Genomic DNA, 21,112 nt, shown 5'->3' with positions numbered 1-21,112 from the left:
ATTCAACTCCTCTGATAACTTCATACCCCTTCAAAGGACAGTCTGAATGCCTTTGGGGCAGTGAATGTCCCAAAATTGCAGACAAAAATCAGAGGCTGATCCCTGTCTTACTATTGTTACAGTAATTCTCCATGCAGGCAGGGTGCAACATTGGAGCTTTCCAGGCAACCTTGTAACAGGAGCCATAAGAGAAGACAACATCTGTAAAGTAACCCCACTTTGTTCACCTGCTCATCCTCCTCCAGCTGGTGGTTCACTTGCTTGCTTACCGGCTTGGTGGGGCCCTTTCTGCTGACCTGAAGGCTCAAGGTGGTGCCAGTCCTCGTGTCAGCACACGTGAGTTCTACGCCTGCTTTGCCTTTCAACCTGGTACCGTGAGACCAAGCAAGCCAGTTAATGGCACAACACCACCACCATATCACATTAAAGGGTGATGCGGGACCGGTCAGGCCATACAGAAGGACAGTCGGTGCACAGGCCATTCATCTCAGAGCTCTTCACCACGTGGGGACTTTCAGAGTGATCAGACACGATTGTAATGTGCAGCATTTTAATGACTGTTTTTGGGACATCCTCATCTTAGAGGCTTGAAGAGATCGGTAGTCTTTTTGTGTTCTGTAAGCAAGATGATTTCATGTAGGCCCTCCCCAGAGCTTTCTTTTCCAAAGGATCCATTTGATTTACTTCTGATCCCATGGACAGGAAGACTGAAATGCTTGACTTCAGGTGGAGCAATGCCAATATTGCTAGCTAACCAGCGCTCAAGGAGGTTTTAATTTTGGAATTTTGTGTCTTCTGTTGGGAAAATCAGAACCCTGCCATTATTAACACTGGCAGATCTGCCACTGTACTTGGGCACTTCCTGCCACTTTAAAGCTGGGGTGTTAAAGTGCTTTTGGAGTTAAATTGGACTGATTTTGTGTTTTTGTTTTTTTTCCATCATAGATACTTTTTTTTTTTCTTTTTTTAGTAACAGGAAACTATTAACTTTTTATTCGATTTACTTGCCTGAATGATTAGTTTTCAATTTCATCAGCCTTATATTGCCAAGATATTTTTCTCTGACTTCGCCTCATAGGGTTTTGAATGGTCTAATTAGGACTTTTCTTCCTATCAAGGACTCGTTTTTACATGGAGTTCTGATCTTGTCCTGTCATTTTAGCAGGAAAACTCTTTCAGCTTCTGGCAACATTATCGTTTTTCACCAGTGCAGCCCTTGGATAGCAACTTTTAAAGAAGTGCAAGAGTTTCAGGCCTTACTTGTGTGTTGCCTTCGTTTAAGGCTAAGTCTGTCCTTTGAATGCTCCTTTGCTGTGAGAAAAGAATGTCATTTAGCTTTGTTTTTTATTGTTTTTAGACTCTGACTGCAACCAAAGCTGTTTTAAGTATCCTAGACATTGGATGTGTCATATCTTCTTGGTTTGGTAGACCAATATTTTTCATAAAGTCTCTTTGTCTCTCCTTATATTGATTGCTCAGCAGTCTAAGGAGTTTTTAACTAGATTTTTCTCTGGATAGCTGACAGTGAAAAACATGTTGTGAAATAGCTCAGAAAAAGCTTCTTGCTGTAAATATGTCAGTTAGGCAAAATCAATGGTTTCTTTGTGGAACGTGCCAGTTGTTGTGATCTGCAGAGCTGTGACGCTGAGCTCCAGTCCTCCTTCCACTGCCCTCCCGCCCCCTCATGTTTTGGCCTTACTGAGACTTCAAGTGATGCTACCTTTGGGAGAGCAGCCTGTTTGCTTTTACTTAGCTCAGTACTCTGGGATCTTCCAGGCATTTGTTTGCTGGGTGTAGCTTGCAGTGATCCCTATATACAGAGGAGCGTTTCAAGAAGCAAGATGAATTACTTTCCATCCAGTTCTTCTTAACATGTTTTTGGAATATGGACCTTTACAACACGTCTGTCTCTTCCCTCCGTGATAGGATGAATTTTGGGGTGGAAAGGAACTGGGAGCAGGGACCACGTCTTACCCTTTTTATTTTATTTATTTTATCTATTTATTTTTATTACGGTGGGCCTAGTGTCATGCCCTAAGGCGTGCTGTTAGGGTAGAACTGTATGCTTAGTAGAATATGTGCATCTAACCTGTGTATATGCAAAGAATGTGCTTACAGGGCTTCAAAGAGCAGTAACAGGCAAATAACCCATCTTCCTTGGTAACATGAGCTGCCTCAGCTCTTGTAACCGACCAGTGGAAAATCATGCTGCTCCTTTATTTCAGCTTGATTTTGATCATAGACTGTCAGCTAGGTAGACTTAGAGTGTCACCTAATCTAGGTGGCAGCTGGAAGAGAGCAGTTTTTCCTGGCCATCAAAAAGGAATTATCCAAAGATGATTGTAAATGTTTTGTTTGGACAGAAAAAGGGGAAATTTGTAGCAATGAGAAATCCACATTTTTAGTGAGTTGAAAACTAGTTTATTTGTTCACTGACATATTTTCCTTGGAAGTTGCAGAGCATTTCACAGAAATTACCATGGATACTGCTTGAAGACTGCTGTTTGAGTACTCAAAAATCTTAATGTATATTTTGTCAAAAATTTACAAGTACACTGAGGTTTGGACATCTGCTTATATCATCAGATGCTGCCAATATCTGAATTCCTGCAAAGACTTGCAGATAAATATGTTAATCAGCATGCAATGGACTACTTTTCAGTTTCAAGAATGTAAGCAGAAAAGGAGAATGATACACAAACAGAAGTGCTAAAGAAGGAAATTTCACGATTTGTATTGTTTGTTCTTATGTTACACTTACTTGAAAGTCAGATGAGACTTCAAAGCAAGTGAAAAGTATTGTGAAGTCAAATCTGAGTGTCAAAATTGGCATACAAAGAAATTGCTATCGGTAAAACTAAAAAGTTTTGAGCATCAGCAGTCTTACAAGCAAGCATGTCTGACTAGTTTACTGGGTTTGCTTAAAAAAAATGCTTAGCAAATCCTGGAACTCAGTGTCGTGAGACTTTAAGAGGGAATGCAAACTTTTAAACTGAAAATCTTAACATTTGAAACTTAATGAAGTTCTTTGTCCTGTCTTTGTTAGCATATAGAGCTTTGGTAGCCTATAGAGCATATAAAATCCTGTCGTTGGCAACATATAGAGCATACAGAACTATTGAAGGTTCATCAGATAGGGTATGCTCTTCTTGTAGAGAGAAAGCAGCAAGCGGTCTGGAACAGTGACACAAATCTAGTCTTGCTTTCATTAAAACAAAATTTGCATAAAAATGAAAAGGGCTGGAGGAGATTAAGAACAGACACTTCATCTTTGACGCTGTCTCTTGCGGCCTTTCTTATGGGGAAATGTTGGCATAGTACGTGGTCTTATCTCACCTTTAGTAGCTGGCAACCTTTCAGATAGTTTAAAGTTTTGCTTTCAGCTGATTCTGATCACAGGCTTACAGCAGTACATAAAAAATGTCTGGTTTTGCTGGCCAAGATTGGGGAAAGACAGCCTGAAAAAGAAGAGGGCAACAATGCTGGGTGAAAAAGGAAATAAAGCTTCAAATCTGAAGTGGTGCTAAATATATAGCTGGAAGTACGTTATGTGATTTTTAGTTCCTTGTATCAAATTCCCACTCTGGTCCAAGTGTCTCTGGCCATGAAGCATAAAACAAGTCCAACGTTATTTACCTGGTGACACACTCATATTTAGAGAACTGTTTTCAACCTATCTGTTAGCATCTGTGAGCTTCCTTCTGTTAGCATTTGAACTGTACAGATGTCTAAACCAATTCCATAGGAAGTAGTGCCAACACTGTTTTATTTTTTTTCAAACTAAATTGGATTTTATTACAAGCTTCTAATTCAATTTTATGTATGTTTTAATAAAAGCAGTAGAAGTTTTAAAAAGGTATGCTCAAGACTGGGAATTTTGCAAAATGCTTTAAGCATTTAAACTGTGCCAGCCAGGATTTGAATTAAAATACACAGAAGTGTTTGTGATGTCAGTATGCACGCATCACGACTGTGAAACCTGGGACAAAAAAAATGCTCTTCACTCCAGAGAAGGATGACAAAAAGGTTTCCTGGTTGTACTGAATTCATTATATTAATTTATTAAGCGATTTTACATCTGTTTAATTTTCTATGAATTGTTCCAGAATAGAAATCAAAGTGTATATGTGTATAAATTACTGTTTTGTTTTCATATTTTCAGGTGCTTCACCTACAGAAAGTCATATGGAAATAGAAGGAATGGCTAATTGTCTGCCATACTATGGTCTTTCTGATTTGAAAGAAATTCTGAATGCAGTAGTTAATAGGAATGCAAAGGAAGTACATGAATGTAGGCCTCTCAAAGTGATAAATTACTTGGAGGTAAGATGTAACAATTTGCTAGTAAGTGCTGACCAGCTAAGCTTACATTAAGTCTTTAAACAGTTTGACAAATCTTTCTTCAGTTTTTAAGTAATGTAGTTCTGTTCCATACAGAAGTTACTTCTGAAAAGGAGAACACCAGTTCTTCTTTGAGGTGTATGAGTTCTGCATTGCTTACCTAAATACTTCCATCAGACATACTGCAAAACAGTGCAATGTGACCCAATACATACTTAGGTTCACAAAATTTTTCTACTTAAGCAATTTTCAGACTAGAAAGCTCCATGTTAGAATACAGAACTGTCATAAAATTGCTTACAAACTCTACAAGCAGTTGAGCCCAGAAGTCTTCAAGCTTTTACTCCTTTGTAAATGCATCTGTGAAGAAATGATAAAATGATTTAATATAGTAGTTTATGAAAAGTGTTATCTAAAGCTTAATTGTCATGTAAAACTCAATGAGATACACGTCCTGAAAAGCAGAAAGTACACCATTTCCACTCAAAGAAAAATTCCTATGATTCAGTCAAAGACAGGATAGAGACAAAGGGAGACTTCCTTGCCAGAAAGCAAGCTGTCACTGGAATTAAGACATGGAAGTAAAAAAAATGAAGTCTCACAAGCAGTGAAATCCATATGCTTCTGCAAATGCTTGTATTTAGGTAACATCACTAACTTCTGCAGTTAAAGGAAGCACATGCTGACAACTGACAGTCCTAGAAGACCACTGCATTCAGTGCACTAGTAAGTTCTGCTGTGTGCTGGCAGAGGAAACCACGTGTTCTCCACCAGCAGCCAGCATTTCTCATAGGCAGCTAGAGGTATGGTACTTGAGTAAAAGAATCTTTAATCTGTTTTCAGAAGTTACTATGCAACAGTTGGATGCCTTTTGTCAAAATGCCTTTTGTCAATATTTGATATGCAAATAGATGAACTTGTCTGTCCAGAGACAATAATGGGCATGAATTTTCACATACAATTAATACATACAGTACTAGTTACAGCTGGGGTAACTAAGAAGAGTAGTTTTTGATCATTTTTTTAATCTTAATTCTACATGTTTCACTAATGCTATCCTTAATTCCAATTCCTAGCAATCTGTGAAGAAAGAATACCAAAATACATACTCAATTTTTTCTTGGTTTAGAGTAATTGCCAACACACTTTCCTGAATCAGGCTACTGAGTGGGACTTGGGCACTTACAAAGAATATATACTTGACTTTTTAAATATTACTTGTACAGATCTTTTCCTGTCTTTTTGAGGCAGCAAATTTACAGCTGCCTTTGAAGCAAGTGTGATTCTGTTGTGTGCCACCAAACCATTCTCATGCACCCTTGAAGAAGGGGTGAGTTAAGCCCTGAGGCAGGAATGTAACTTGGTTTGGAGGTGGAAGCTTTATTTTCTCTACTTACAAATATTCATTAGTCAGATGGACTGGGATGGAATTGGTTTGTAGGAAGGCTGGTGTTTTGAAGAGAGGTGTGTGCATAAAGGTGTGTATATATATATATATAAATAATAAAGATAAATATTAAGAGATTATCAAAGGAAGCTTTATTAAAAACAATTTTCAATCCTGTGAGGAGCATTTAGAAAGAGGAAGCGCATACAGCAATAAAAGTAGCTGGAAAATGCATGTTTACTAGGAAGTATGTGGCTTGCAATCATGAAAAAATGATTTTAAAGATAAACACTGGGTGTTTTTTGCCATTCTGGTGGGCTAAACACTGGAAATGCTGTTTGCTGTCATGTTCAGAATTGCAACTTCTATCATGAGTTTCATGTTTGAGCAGTCAGCATTTCCTCATCTTTTACCATCTTCTGGTAGACCCAGAAGCAAAAATTGTCTGAAAAAATCATTTGGAAGTTGTTGGATTCTTTGCGGGTGGGTGCTTCGGTAGTTGTGTTTAGTAACTAGTCACTTCTGCTTTCTAGTACTGTGAGATAACTGAACGCAGTAGGTTATAGTTAATACAGCATTGATTTAAAATTTCACTGTATTATTTTTAAAACTGTTTAGCTGTTTAATTTATGCTAGTTCGTTATCTTGTGGTGTACAGTGTGTCTTGTGAACTGATAAATGTCTTCAGTTGATACTGTTGCCAACAGAAAATCTTATGTTCAGAAACACTGAGCATCTTGCAAAAGTGGACCCTAAAAGAAAGAAAAGAGTACAGACATGACCAGGAGACTGACTATGTGTGACTCTTGTAGAAGTGCATGAAATGACCAGTAAGATATGTTTAGAGTTCCATTTGAGTTTCTGGGATTCAGAATGTTCAGAATATATCAGCAGAAAAGAGAAAAGTGACCTTTCAACAGTGAGTGCTTAATTCCTGCTTTCTGGTAGCCTCAGGTTAATATGTTACAAAGCGGCACTTTAATACTATTGGGTTTTTGGTTTTGTTTTCCTTTCCACAGGGAGAAGCAGTGCGTTTAGCTCGGCAGCTGCCCTTACATTTGTCAAAAGAAGATGTACAAAACACAGTTTACAGGATGAAGCAACAGCTTGGAAGGGAAAATAAAGGCTGTGTTCATGGTCGTCCTTTTTTTCATCACTTAACAGATATTCCAGAAGTTAACAAGCACAACTCCAAGGAATTTATTCAGTAAATGGAACATTTTGTTTGGGATCATTTCTCTCTTACTTAATTTTGATCGTTACTCTGTAACTTCAGAATGTTTTGTGTAAAGCTTTTGTATAATGACTTTTTATTATTGTAAGTTCACTTTCTGGAGTTTTTTGATTTAGATTCAAATGCTACTTGACAAATGGAAATAAATTAATACTGTAGAGAAACAAACTTTTTTTTTTTTTGGTAAGAATTTATTAAAGCAATATTCTCAACTGGTTTGATTCTGTCCTTATTGCTGCATGTTTAGAAAATAACAGTATATCAAAATGCTTTAGATATGAAGTGGTTAGAAACTGCTTTCATTGGAGCCCGGCAAAACTTACTGCACTGTGACAGGAGATGATAATTGTTAAAGGAGGCGAGGTAGCTGTAGGTATTTAAATTTGGCATTGCCCTGTACAGGTATTGTTGCCACAAATTCATAGTGTTATTTCTGTTTGAAAATAGCAAGATTGTGTAAATGGGTATTGAAGTCTTAGTCTTCAAAAGGCTTTTCTCTGATTATGCAAATAACTCAGAATATTTCTAACCTTAGTTTACAAAGGTGTGAATCTTAGAAGTACACCACACTTACAGCTTTAGGTCATCAAACACTGGCAAATGATTTAAAAGACGAAAGGATAAGAGTCACAACTACAGGTTGGAAAGGCTGGCACTGAAAGCAGGTGCCAGTATGTGTTGGTAGAGTGCTGTACATAAACGGGGAGTGAGAAGCACAAACAGTCCTCACTTAAGGAGAATGTGGCATAACTAGAGAGAAGTCTACTATATAAAGAGCTGCTGATTACGGTAAACTTGTTCATCCTCTTCCTTCCATAACCTAGTGTTTTCTCCTGTATTTTGAGTAGTAGGCTACTTCCATAAACTTAGTAGATTATGCTTTCTGTGCATAGCAGCTGCACTGTCGCTGAATTAGTATGTTTTGAAAGTTTCAAGAAGGGTCTTGAAAATATGTCTACACCTGAAAATATGTCTATACCCAGTTGTTCTGTCATAGCAAATTGTGGCATTAGGAAACTGAGAGTTAGACCTACCTTTTTGGTATTGCTGTGGCTGCTAGATAAGTGGTTAGAAGGTTGCTAAAAGGCCTAAGTGTAAGCTAGTTTGTGGATGAGAATATCAGACCAGATAAGCAAATGCACACAGTGAAAATGCAAGTTACTGGTTTATTGCTGCGTTTCATCCAACGTTGAACTAGTAAATGAAGTTAATAAATTGCCTAAGAGCAGTACATGACAGCATACACCTTGTACCTCCATGCAGGCAAAAGGCAGGCTGAATCCAGCATTTGCTCTATTATGCATGCAGATGACCCAGCCACCTGCTGCTGAGACTTCTGCTCCATTCAAAACACATGCTGACTTCTGCTTGTGAGGCACGTAGAAGAAAATATAGGGCACTAAATGCAGAAGGAAGAACAGTGCAAAGGCCTGATCTAAGGTAAGGTGTAGTAGTAAACAAGGTACTCCCTCCCTGTTGCTGTCTTGGTAGGAGCAGGAGCACAAGAAAATGCAACTTTCACTGTTGCTGTTTCCTACCTCTCGTGCATGTGCCAGGTCAGACTGAGAACAGGTGAAATATTAGGCTTTGAGAGCCTTCAAGTGAATCCTGTGTGATAATAGTTATAATATAATAGTTAAGTGTAAGTGGGGAAGGAGTGGCTTTTCTGAAAGAAGAGGAAGTTTAATATCTACTGTAATACTTGATCTAGTCTTAAAACATAGCCGTGAAGGAGTACCTCTGAAGGCCTGCAGATACTTTGGGGGTTGATGTGCTGTCGAACTGAAAGGCCATTTGATGCCTGGTGCCACCACATGGGTGACTGAGCAGTTCTTTTGGGTCCAGGCAGTATGCTTCCCGGCTGCTAAAGGTTTCAACAGATTTTGATGTGTTGGGATGAATTTATGGAGGGATTTTGTGCCCGTGAGAGAAGCACAGGATGAGATCGTGGCTGGAAAGTTGGGCACATGCTGGCTGTAAATGTCAGTCAGTGCAGATTTTTAGAGAGTAGGTGCATAGAGACACAGGAAGGAGATGTGACACTTGGCTCTAGGGGGGAAACAGGATCCCAGGGTGTCAGTGGATACAGAAGGTTATACTTTGTTTATTTAAGTTTCTGTTTGGATATAAACTGTTAAGAGTTCATAAAGTGGCACTAACAGAAATGCCAAAGCGAATTGGGAGAATGGATCACCAGATGAAGTCTGGTAGAACTTAATATGTATACCAATTTTAGTCAGTTAGGAAGGGTAATTGATGAAATATATATCAGTTAATGAGATTAATATTTATTTACCAAAAATAAACTGTTTACTTTGGACCAGCTACTAGTATCTTTGATGAGACAAGTTTCAGAGGAAAAAGTAGTTTCAGAGGAAAAAAGTGTTCAATTGTTATCCATCCCCTAGGCTGAGTTTTTTTTAAAAAAGGGGGGGGGGGGGATGGTAAATTGGGATTTATGATATTTCACACAGGTGCCAAGTTGCTCTCAGTTGCCATGGCAGCAAATTAGCACCAGGGACTTCTGTCAGGGCAGGTGCAGTAGGCCAAGCCCTTAGGCCCTGGGGCTTCCCTCTTGCCTTTCAGGCCAGGTTGGCAGTCCACTGCCACAGAGGCTGCCCCTTTCCATTTCCCTTAGGTAGGCGAGTGTACAGTTTGTTTTCTGAGGGCTGTGCTGAGGCTGGGTGCTGGCAGGATGGCTTTGGGGAGCAAGTCTGGGCACCTCCTCTCCTTAGTGCTCGTGGTTATGGGCACGTGAGTTAAAGTTGAGTTGTTCTGGCACTGAACTTGCTGATGGGAGTGGGGGGTGGATTCAGATGGCTTTTGGTGGTTTAAAGGAAGCCAAAATGGTGTGCTTGGTGTAATGGCTTCCACAAAGAAAGGCCCGGCAACATATTGTCATTACATCCATGCCTGGTGTCACTCAGACCTTTCATGAAGTGACAAATCCCACCAGGCTCTCCTCAGAGTGTGTGCGGGCTACATGTCTTCCACCTACATGTATGTGGCATTTGCTCTTTGAAATAAACAAAAACTCTTCATCTTTTTTATGTGAAACAACAAATAGACATCGTTATTGTTGTGCTTGGCCCCTTCCTGTAGAGGAAAGGCCAGAGGCAGGCCTGTGAGGTGATGGCGTGGAGTGGGCAGATGACCAGCTCTGGGCATCTTGCTGGACTTGAAGTATTTGCGCTGCCCTCTGCTGGTATTTTGTTTCTTGTGCAAATTTGATAATTAAAACGATCAGCTGGCAGGTCTGAGGCTGACTGTGAGTGAGCATTGTGCCTTCCTTCCAGCCACCAGCATGTCAAAGTGTTACCGCTTGTGAAACTTCTCATGGTGCGTTGTTTCTCCCCTTCCCAAAATAAGCTTAGTGCAGGTAGCAGTGGTCCCTGTGTGATAATTTAGGGCTTTTCAGGCTAAAATATGCTCTAGTAATAGTAGTTTAAAACAAACAAACAAAAACTTCTTTTTGTGTGTAGATTCGCCTTTTTTTTTCTACGTGATTGTGTGCTTTGACCAGCAGTGGTGGTGCATTTACAGCTTGAGCGTCTCACCTTCTCCAAATTGTGAAAAGTTACATATTCTTTAAATATGAAGCCATTGAATATCAATTTTCTTTTTTAATACAGGAAAATCTCATTGAAGAAAGAATGATTTTCCCTGCATATATACATAAGCATGCAATGAAGGTAACATCTTTTACATGTTTCTTTTCTAAATGTATTAAGAATCCTAATAGTGAAGTTTCCGTTTCCCCTTGGTAAAGAAGCGTGTGTGAAGGGATTTGGAGTATTTCCATGGATTTCTTTCTTCCTTCAGTATGAATAGTAGCAGTTCAGAGAATAATAGCAAAAACAGAGGAATGTTTAACTTATTTCAGGAACGCTTAGCAAGTCATTGGCAGCAGTAAAATCTATGATGTATGTTGTTAAACTGGGCTCCTCGTCTATATTTCTGTATTTTAACATGGAATATTTAAAATATTTCGCGATAGAATCAACACCTTCAAGCAACATCTCAGTTACAAAACTGATAATTCCGCAGTCACAACTTATGCAAGTGGTTTAATTCCATTTCTTTTTTACTTGCATATTGGTATTACTTTCATGAAAGTAAACATTAAAGAGCAGATTTTTATTATTTTTTTTAAATATATTTTCATTTGTTTACTTTTTTGGGAAAGTGTTGTAACATTTGGTCTTCATAGCTTTCATCTTTCATAAATAAGTCTGGGTTTGGTTTTGTAAAGTTTTGTGTGTCTGTGTTTCTTAAACAAACCTGTATCTCTGAATTATTTTTTCTGGCTGCAATGGCAATGTTGAAGGATTCTTGATTTCTTTATATATATAAATATATATAAATATATATAAATATATTTTTTTCCTTTTATGCCCAGCATTTAGCAGGTTGGGTTAACCATTATAAGAAACTTAAGGTACATTTTTCAACTGGAAACCTACCAGAACTGGCTTTTATTTTCTCTCTCTCTCAACTATGGAGTATCATATCTAAAATTATGGAGAGTATAAATGTGGAAATGTTAAATCTTTTGTTAATGGTTTCGAATTAAGCACACATTGTTGCAGATGATTTGGAGGACTTATTTAAAGTAAATATACAATTTCAAGCTCAATTATCATTCATAGTTTAACTACACATAGCGAGATATTAGGTCTGTGAATTTGATACAGTGTTACTTCATAATTATGATGCTTTTTTACAGTAAATTTGATATAGAACAGTTGTTAAAGGAAAGCTGCTGAATAGTGTGACCAAACATTTTATGGAACACATCTGGTGAATTAGTTCAGGATGTGCGCTGCATAAGAACAGAGCCTTTTGCACAAAATGAGAAGGAAGCTAACTCCACATGTATATGTTTGGCGGACATGAGAAGAGGTTAAACAATTACAAGTTAATTGTGTAAGCTAATAGGAGGGGTGTTCATAATGACATTTCAAAATAGCTAAAGAGGAAATGGATGAGAATTATTGTTTTAAAATCTCAAATGAATGGTTTACACCTGTTAATGTTACATTTAGAACAGCTGTTTCTTTTATTATCAGTAAACAGATGCAGAAAGTAATGGAATGTTTTAAAGCAATATGTTAATCCTGTCCCCCACTACTGAACATTCTCACAATCTGGTGATTAGATATTAACTGTAATGCTGTTGTCATCTGCACTTAGAGAATTCTTAGTTATTTTTTTAGTCATTTATGTATCTGAAATTGTAAATGTTTGTCCAACGTTATTGTAGTCCTTTGTCAATCAATTGTGAGTCCTTTTGCACATCAGTAATTTTCCTGATGATTCCACTGGGTTGAATTACTCTGCCAAAGCAATACTGAATTTGGTTTTGCTCAAGGGTTATTTCTGTCTTTGTAATTTCTTCATGAAATGAAGCAAGCTATATTTATAGGAGAAGAAAACAATTGCTCTTGAGGGCTCAGGCTAGCACAGCTTTCATCTGAACTCTAAAAGTCCTTGCTTGGTATTACGGGCACAGCTTTGTCAGAGCGTGCTCTGTTGGATCCAACACTTCATGTGACTGCAGGTTGGAATAGTACCAATAAGGTGGTAAAAGCGAGGCTCTTGCGTAGCACATGGAAATTTTTGTTTTATATGGAAATAGCTTTAACCCTAGTTCATTTATTTTCTGTACACCTTATGATAGTCATCACATTACTAAGGGTTTGAAGTACAGAACAGCTATGGTTCTGACAGACAGCTATGGTTCTGACAGCCTCTTGGAGGAAAAATGAATGAATGAATGAATAAAGGTATTTTAAAAATTAATGCCTAAATTGACCTGAAGTTACCTGGAAGCCAGTACTTCACACTCAGATCTTCAAATGTGGTAGTTGTAGTTCCTCAACCTAAAATGTGTTAGAGTTATAATATGTGCAAAGGTTTTTTTTTTTTTTTTTTAATGTAGCATTTCAGTGACATGACGTGCAATTGTGGAGCATTACTAACTCAGCACTCCAAGAACGGAAGCACAGAAGATTAATACTGTATAACTTATTTGGCAGATTAGTTTTCAGGAAATGTAGAGACCAATGAATATGGCAGCTGCATTATTAAAATACTGTATTCAAGCCCAGGTCAAATTGTTCATTCATGCATGGAGTAACTCAGCATTAATTGAATCATTACATTTTTTAGATATTTTACATCACCGATATTTTGTGCTTCAACACTTAAAATGCCTGTTTAAATTAGAATATTCACAAGGAGCGACCATTTTGACCTCTGTATAAAGTCTTTGTATAGGAGCATTCGTTTTGTGGTAAGAAAATTAAGGTTTTACCTTATTTCTGGAGGATTTTAAGGATGCTGAGTCAGGTATAATTATATAAGTGGATGTAAAATAATAAAGAGGTTGTGTCTTTGCTTGTTCTCGTTAGCATGGTACTGTTTCCACTATATGAATGAGAGGGACCATTCCTTGCAAAAGAGAAGAGAATTTATTGTCTTAAATTGAAAAGAAGGGGGAATGAGGAACTCTCTTGTATTCATTAAGTAGTTTTTTTCTTTTTTTTTTCCTTTTTTTTTTTTTTTTTTCTTTTTTTTTAAAAAAAAAAAAAAAAAAAAAAAAAAAAGCCCTGTCTTCTCACTTCAGGAGAAATCAAAAGAAAATCCTTTCAGGAAAAAAAAAAGTTTATTTCATACAAAGTAGTTGTTGAAAGGCAAATGGTTTCAGCTGTGAGGAGTAGATCTAAGTATGATTCTTGTCAAACTTCTGGCCCAAATGCCTAGTGATAAATAGATTATTTCAAAGCAACATGTTGTGTTATTTCTGTTCCTCTTCACTTCAACCAGACAGAGTTTGACTCTTACTTAATCAAAATTTCTGTTGTTCCCTGACAGTTCAGGTGTGTGTAATTTAGAATAAGAACCTGTTAGTAGTTACTAACCACTCCTAGGTTTTGGAAACTGAAGAAACAGCTCCATCTTTGTTGAGCTGGTTGGAGCTGTAGCAGGAGAGAGGAAAAAAAAAGTAAGTGGTGGAGTCCTCAGGACTCTGTAACTTCTGTTTAGTACTCAGAGTCACCAAAAGTATGCAGGATTTTTGTTGTTGTTGTTGCTATTGCGTTCTGTTTCTTCTGCATTTACTTGGATGCTATATAGAAAAAATGTGTCATGCTGAATTCTTAAATCATTGAATGTAGGTTCCAAGCACCATTTAAAAATATGTATATTTTTAAACCTGTGAAAATGCAGAATTAAAACTAAAATCAAATTATTCTAATGTTCTAAAGAAGGACTTCAGTGATGAAATACACTGCAATAATAGCTATCTTACAACTTTTCTTCTGGTTGTCAGTCCAAGTCTTTAAACCGTAGCTCAAAAATCTGGAGCAAGTATTTTGGCATAGGACAATTTGTTGTAAGGAAGATTTAATAGCTTGTTATGTCCTATTTCTATAAACAGAAGTCATTTGGAGTTCAGCAGATATATTTAGAATCAGCATTTGTGCTGGTAGTTACAAGCTGAATAAAATTATCTTTGAAAATCTCTATATACAGAAGGGGATATACAAGTTCAAATTTATCTCACAACAAACTCAGGAGACTTTGACTCGCTCACTATTATTAACCTCCAAACCTGGGAGTCAAATTTAAACTAATTATTAAAAAGATTTGTAAATGAAAGGATAATAAGCTTGGTGTGAAACACAGTAGTAAGGGGGGAATTGTATGATTACAGCTGTACAAAGGGTCAGCCCTGCACTCTTTACCCTGGTGAAATCTCTCCTTCACAGAGGCTGTCTCTGTACCAAGGAGCCCTACGTAGGGCCCAAAAGCTGGAAGTTCTGGAGAAGTTTGCTCTGCTTGGGGCTGTTTGGGATCAAAATTATGAATAGGAGTTTACACCGAGTGATTTTTAATCTAACTTTGTTATTTGCTGACTTCAAGGTATGTGTACTATCTGAAAAATGTATGCGAAGTCTAGTTAAGATATGAGTTTTATAGGAAATTAAAACCATAGTGACCTTTTGGCCTTGTTGATCATGTGCATGAAGATGTTCATCTGTTAGGCTGTACTAATCACAGCAACGGGGCTCTTGCTCAGGGACAGCAGATATGAGCAATGGTCTTGTACGTTTGTTTTTCTGTGGTTTTAGAGAGAAAATTCTGCAATTAAAATATTTATAATTGCATTTAGATGATGCAATTTTTGTATATTCTATTCTGGAAAAGATGGCCATTCTTTTGTCATGAAAATTAGATTTATTAAGCGGCACAAATAGACAGCAGTGTCCTAGTTGAAATTTCAGTTGATGTTTCTGCCACGATTGCTGGCTCTGGCCCCAGTGGTGAGAAGTTTAATAATTTCTCCTAGATTGCTTCTGCTATAGATTTTGTCAAACACTAGGGAGTCTGAAGACCTAGAATTCAAAGTATGTGTTGCTCTTAAATATCTTTTTCCCTCCTGTATTTTAACAGAATACCAGCTGTTGTCCTTTCTTCTATAAAAAAATGTCCGTACTTCAGCATCAGATAAAAATGTCACCTGGTCGTGTGATCCCCTGCTCACCTTACTAAAGAAGCATCCTGCAAGGATCGTTTTGTAAATAGGGAAAACATTCTCTTCATATTATCATATCTAAGCAGGGCATCTTTCAGGTTTTACCACGTTTGAGTTTTGATCATTTCAGTACATGCTGGAGACCTTTTTCTGTGTAGTGTTGTTTTAAATGGCTTTACTGATGAGGGAAAGCGTAAGTAGGCTTTTTTTTTCTCATGTTACTTACGGAGATTATAAAAGAACACTTCAGGGTACTCAGCGCTGCTCGTCCAAATGACTGAGACACGAAGTTGTGTGCAGAAAGGGGAGCGGTATCACGCCCTTTTGCCCCGTCATTAAGCTGGCGTGTTAAGAAGAGGCCTGGCCACGTAGCTGGCTGCTGGCAGATCTGGGAACAGAACCTACCACGCCGATAGTGTTTCCCTGCCTTAACTGCACTGGAAGTCTACTCGCGGGAGAAAATGATACTCTGGTACCGAATGATATATAGGATGTGCAACACAAAAGATTTCCTGTTTTCAGTTTATATTACATGACCTGTGGGCTAGCTGAGGAAAACATCACTGAGAAAATGCTACATCTACATATACAAGTGTTTCTATTGATACGTTATTTTTCTAAGATTTTGCTGAGTAAAGCTATTTCCATACATAAGCGTTGTGGCCATCTGCAACTGCTTGTCAGTGGGGCTGGTTTGAGAACACTGCCTGTAATTGTAACCTCAGGAATGTGTGACCAGCTCGCAGCCAGCTGTGCATGCCCTGACTTTTCCCAGGTGTTACGATACATGGCCACTTTTGTTCTCTCTAACCAATGGGGCAAAATGCATTCCTTGTTCTTCACCACCTTGTATTAAACCTAAAGGCTGCTGTTATTTATTTTTTTTTGAAGGTGTCATAGCAAATAACTAAACGGAGTTGTCCACGTTCTTTAATTATTGTTTCTATATGCCATAGTGTGCAGCATCTCTGTGGTAGCGTGTATTTAGAGAAATGCAGATAAGGTCCTCAATGTGCCATGGTCTTGCTTTAAATTATCAGTGCTGACCCTGCAAATTACACAAGTGCTTTTGTTGTTGTTGTTTGAAAAAGACATTGCTTGTGTTTCAGCAGCATAGACATCTCTGCAGCCTAAGGCTCTTCAGCTAGACAGTTAGTACCAACACTTTCTGATCACATGCTTTGTTTACGTGTTTATCATCATTCATTTTTATAGGAACACTTCATTGCTGACTTCTGCTTGGAAGCCTAAGTGGAAGTTGTCCTAAATCCAATTCAGAGCTATCTGAATAGGGTTTTTTTCTTTAATTTTCTGTCCTGAAGTAGCATTTTATATACCTGTAGCACTTTATTTACATGTGTAGAATTTTCTGTGCTCAAGGTGAGGCATGAATATAGGTTAAGAGCTATATGTTGTAATCACAAGGAAAGGACTTAATTAAGTTGAAGTGTTTAGTTAAGTAAAAAGTTGAAGCATGAGATCAATTTATGGATGTGGTCATTTGCTGATGTTTTTTATTTTTTTAAAATATAGGAATATATCCACTTCTCAAGTCTGTACTGCTGGCTTGTATTTGCCAGCAAGTTACATGATCTCCACATAAACTCAGGTACCGTCCATATTTATTATAACTTGAGACCCATTCTTTATACGGTCTAAAGGACAGGCTAACCTCTGGAAGTAACCTACTCAGGCCAGTTTCTGGAGCAGAATGAACTCAGAGCTTCCAGCAGGGCAGCTCTGTAACAAGGCACAAGCTCATGAAGTGTGAGCTCACATGTACAAAATATGCTTTGTATGGATCAAAAGGAAATGCAGCTTAGGCCAAAAGCATAAAGACCTTGACAGCACTTTAACCAGAAGTAATGCTGAGCGTAGCCGGTCTCCAGCATTCCAGACTGACTCTTGGGTCAGCAATGAATCTTCCGTTCATTTTTTTGGGCTTATGACCTATCCAGTTTTCCATAGTCGAGGTGAAATGAAAGATGAGCATCAGTGTTGGAGACCTTTCTGATAGTGCCAAGCAAATCCTTTCAAGACACGATAATCAGTCAAGTGCAAGTGTGCTCATTACTGTGGGTGAGCACTAGTTTGTTCTGTACATTTGTTTCACTCCGAGTAATTTTAAAACATTTAAGTGTTGATTAAAACTTTTGCCTTCTGTGGCCTTTCAGAGGTCTTACACCATCGGTTTTGGTTATCTTGGAATGCAGAAAGGCCACAGGTTCTAAACCAGAGCTCATAGGTTCCTTACGACTTTGAATCAGTAGGGAATGAGAACTCGTCGGTTCTTGGGGACCGAGAAGAGCTCAATTAATTCTGAAAGTCAGTGAAGAAATGAACTCCTAAACACTTGTTTAGCTCTTGAAAATTGTATGAGAACTGTTTAGGGAGGAGGAGAGGGTCATTGCAATCCAGTGCCAAGACCTGTTTAAGCATAAAGGCAAGCTCGCTCTGATAGCTGCTGTGCTACAGAGTACCCTTGCAAGCTGGTCTTACGGGAGAGGCTGAATTGTTATGTGCCTATTCAAGGGTGCCCTTGGAATTCAGGCACTGCTCTGTGAACCCTCTGAAAAAGCAGAAACTGTCCCATCTTCAACAGGGGACAGAGGAGAGCTGGTGAGACCTGGGCTACAACTGTGTGGTACAAATCACTCGTAAGTGATTTGTGCCTCTGACTGACGTCTCTCCAGTGAAGCCTCCCAGCTATGTTCAGCACTGCGAGATTCCTGTAACCACTGGTCTTCGGTATTTCCTGTGAAACTTAAACCTAATGTTCAAAATCTGCAGCAACACTGAGCTGGTCTGTCCTTTGTTTTCTGCTCGTCAAGGTGGCTTTTCTCATTGGCATAAATCACAAAGCTCCTGCAGCAGTAGCGTTGTCTGTGTGATATCCAGCAGCTCTGCTATCACCGAGGGATATTTACAGCCCCAAATGCTCCACTTGGCTTGATTTGAAGCCTCTTCTTGATTCTTCTTTCTCCGGTGTCTTCCATGATAATAAGTAATCCTGATTATAAGAGGACACAAGGGTTTCTAAGAGAAAATCACCTGGAATGATGCCGTGATATTTTTTATTATTTATGTCTGATGCAAACACAGCAAATTAGCTGAAGGCAAATAAAATGCACCCCTGCAGACATTCAGCAGTTTCAAAGCAACAGCATAAAAATATCCGCGATGCATTGCATCTAGTCTATGGTAAAGAAGTTAAATACCTCTAAATTGTGTGTAACCTAGTTGAAGAAATCAGATACTTCTGTGGGGTATGGATACATAATGTAAACAATTTCAAAGAGTATTTGGCAGTCTCTTGGAATTTGCTCCAAATGCTTTCAGCTCAATGGGAGTGAAAAGCCGTGCTCTGTTATGGCCTCACTTGGTATTTTATTTTGGAGGAGGGAAACTTGGAAGCAAGTCTGCATTTTTTTTATTGCTTAAAGGTGACAGTGGGGAGAGAAAAAAAAAAAAAAAAAAAAAAGACCAGCTGCATGCTTTTATTTCTTCCTACCTGCTCGTCTTTCCTACTTTCATTGTTGCTTTTAACTTTCAGGCTTACTTGAGCAAACAGGATCAAACTGCACAGACCTGCTTATTTGCTAACACAAGCTCTATGTTTACATTTTAATCTGTGATGATCCCTTGCTTCGTATATGAAGGGAACTCATGTGTGCACGTGCTTTAGGTTCCTGCTCCTTCCAAGCGGTTGCTCTTGGAGAGAGAGCAGCTCTTTCTGATGTTAACACTGTGCCTCTTCCTCCCTGTGCATCTTCACAAATATTTATGGTTACACCTGCTGAGATGATCTCGAAAGCTTCCATTACAAGGACTGAGGGCTTAGTGGGGCAGGAAGCACTTTCTTCCCGTGGAGCTTTTGAAGGCTCAGTAAGAGCTGCTCCGATTCGTTGCAGCTTTCACTCACGCTGCCTTCTGCTGCATTCTCATCAGCTATTGCAGGCTAAGCAGTATGAATCTGCTTGGTAGGTAGGTGGGAAGTGCAGGGAACGAGCAGAAGTTAATTCCTCCCTGCTTCCTGCAGAAAGCGGCTGAGCAGCGCTGTTACCTCGCTCCTGAAAGCGAATATAAATCGGCGGTCCTGACCGTGAGGGGCTGTTAAAATTCTCATAGGGCTCTTTATAAGATGTTAACCCCCGTGGTCTGGCCAGGCTCCAAAGTGGGTAATTACATTCTTCCTACCTAAATTCCCCCTGCAATTGCGATTCGCCGTGCTGGTATTCCTCACTTCCTCCCCGCTGCCATGCGCCGCGCTGCAGTTGTTGCGGCTCATCCCGGAGGGACTCGCGGCGGGTGACGGGTGGAGCGACCATGTGAAGATCCCCGTGGATGGACTATCATTTATGAGGCTTATTTTTACTTTAAATTACCTGCTTTTTAAAGTGTGCTAGGTTAATCTCAGCCTCAAATGCACGCACACCGTGTGCAACAGACCTAGAGTGACCAACAGCGGGGCAACAACTGTTCCAGTTCCTTCTTCAGCCTCTTGCCAGAGGCTTTTAGGTAGACAGGGCTAAAACTCGGTTATAGGAAGGTTTCTCATAAGGTTTTGTTATAAGATAGGAAGAATACAGACTATGTAGCAAGGCAAATGTGAGTTTTGCCTCAACTGAAGCTCATCCATGGAATGCATCTTCTGTTTAGGGATTCTCTTCTAACCTTCAGAGTATCATCCAAGCACTTATTTTTTAATTTTTTTTTTATTTTTTTTTTTTTACAATCTTCTTACACTAGAAATGCCCTTTATTGTAAGATCAGTGTTAATTTAAAATATGTTATTACAAACTGATTGGAAGTAGACTGCTATGAATGTCGATATTGCCTCTGAGCAGACAGATGTGGAGTTAGTGCTCATTTTTTAGCAAAAGAGCAAGGTAATCATTACCTGCTAAATACAGAGACTTCAAATTCAGTGTTCTTTAAACAGGATTTGCTTTAACACACTTGCAATACAAATAGTGATGCTAGGGAACGTTTTTGCACGTATTTAAAGTTAGTTTCTGTCTTCCCTTTGCTCCTGGAGTGACTCCTGCCGAGCCTACCTGTGCTGCAGAGGAAGCCTTTGTACAGACAGCAACATGAATGAGCTGAGCCATCAGTTCAGAAGGCAGACGAGGCCTGGTCTGTTGTGTATGCTAGGCTATCACGTTGCACGTAGTATTAGTGTCAAGCTTAAACACTTGTTTAGGCCAGGTGTTTCTCTTGAGTAGAAAAAGAGGATCCCTGGTGATTTGTGTGGGGTCCTCCCCTGTCCAGGGACCAGTTAAGGGACATCTCGTGAGGTGGTCTGAGAACGGGTGAGCTGCTCTCCAGGCAGCTGGGAAAGCTGAAGGTTTTGCAGGTGATTTTTCCCATGGCACAGGAAAGGTATTGCTGGATCACAAAAATGGATGTATGACTCTACGCTGGCGAATGTGACCCGCTAATTGAGCTCCTGAGGGCATCCTTAGCCCTACCTCCTCGGTCAGTCTGGACCCCTAAGTCTTGGCTCCTGCATCAGTCACTTGATCTCTGGTGCTTTTGGGGAAGGTTTAAAATGCAAAACAAGCAAACAAACAGAACCGACAAACTGAAGAAAAAAATAAAAACAACCTCA

At 39.0% G+C, this 21,112-nt stretch overlaps 1 protein-coding gene across 2 annotated transcripts in view; it reads left to right on the top strand.

Annotated features, from left to right (window-relative positions):
- Positions 1-7,178, top strand: part of PMS1 (PMS1 homolog 1, mismatch repair system component) — a 43,501-nt gene extending 36,323 nt beyond the window's left edge. For both annotated transcript variants that reach the window (XM_032190109.1, XM_032190110.1), the window contains 2 exons: positions 4,163-4,323; positions 6,748-7,178. In XM_032190109.1, coding sequence (XP_032046000.1) covers positions 4,163-4,323; positions 6,748-6,939 — 353 coding nt within the window. In that variant the 3' untranslated portion in view covers positions 6,940-7,178. The remainder of the gene's footprint in view (positions 1-4,162; positions 4,324-6,747) is intronic.
- The last annotated feature ends 13,934 nt before the right edge of the window (positions 7,179-21,112 follow it).

This window comes from Aythya fuligula, chromosome 6 (genome assembly GCF_009819795.1).
Source record: "Aythya fuligula isolate bAytFul2 chromosome 6, bAytFul2.pri, whole genome shotgun sequence".
In the NCBI taxonomy this organism is placed as follows: Eukaryota; Metazoa; Chordata; class Aves; order Anseriformes; family Anatidae; genus Aythya; species Aythya fuligula.
Note: the sequence above shows the minus strand (reverse complement) of the source record. Positions and strands in the feature narration are given on the sequence as shown.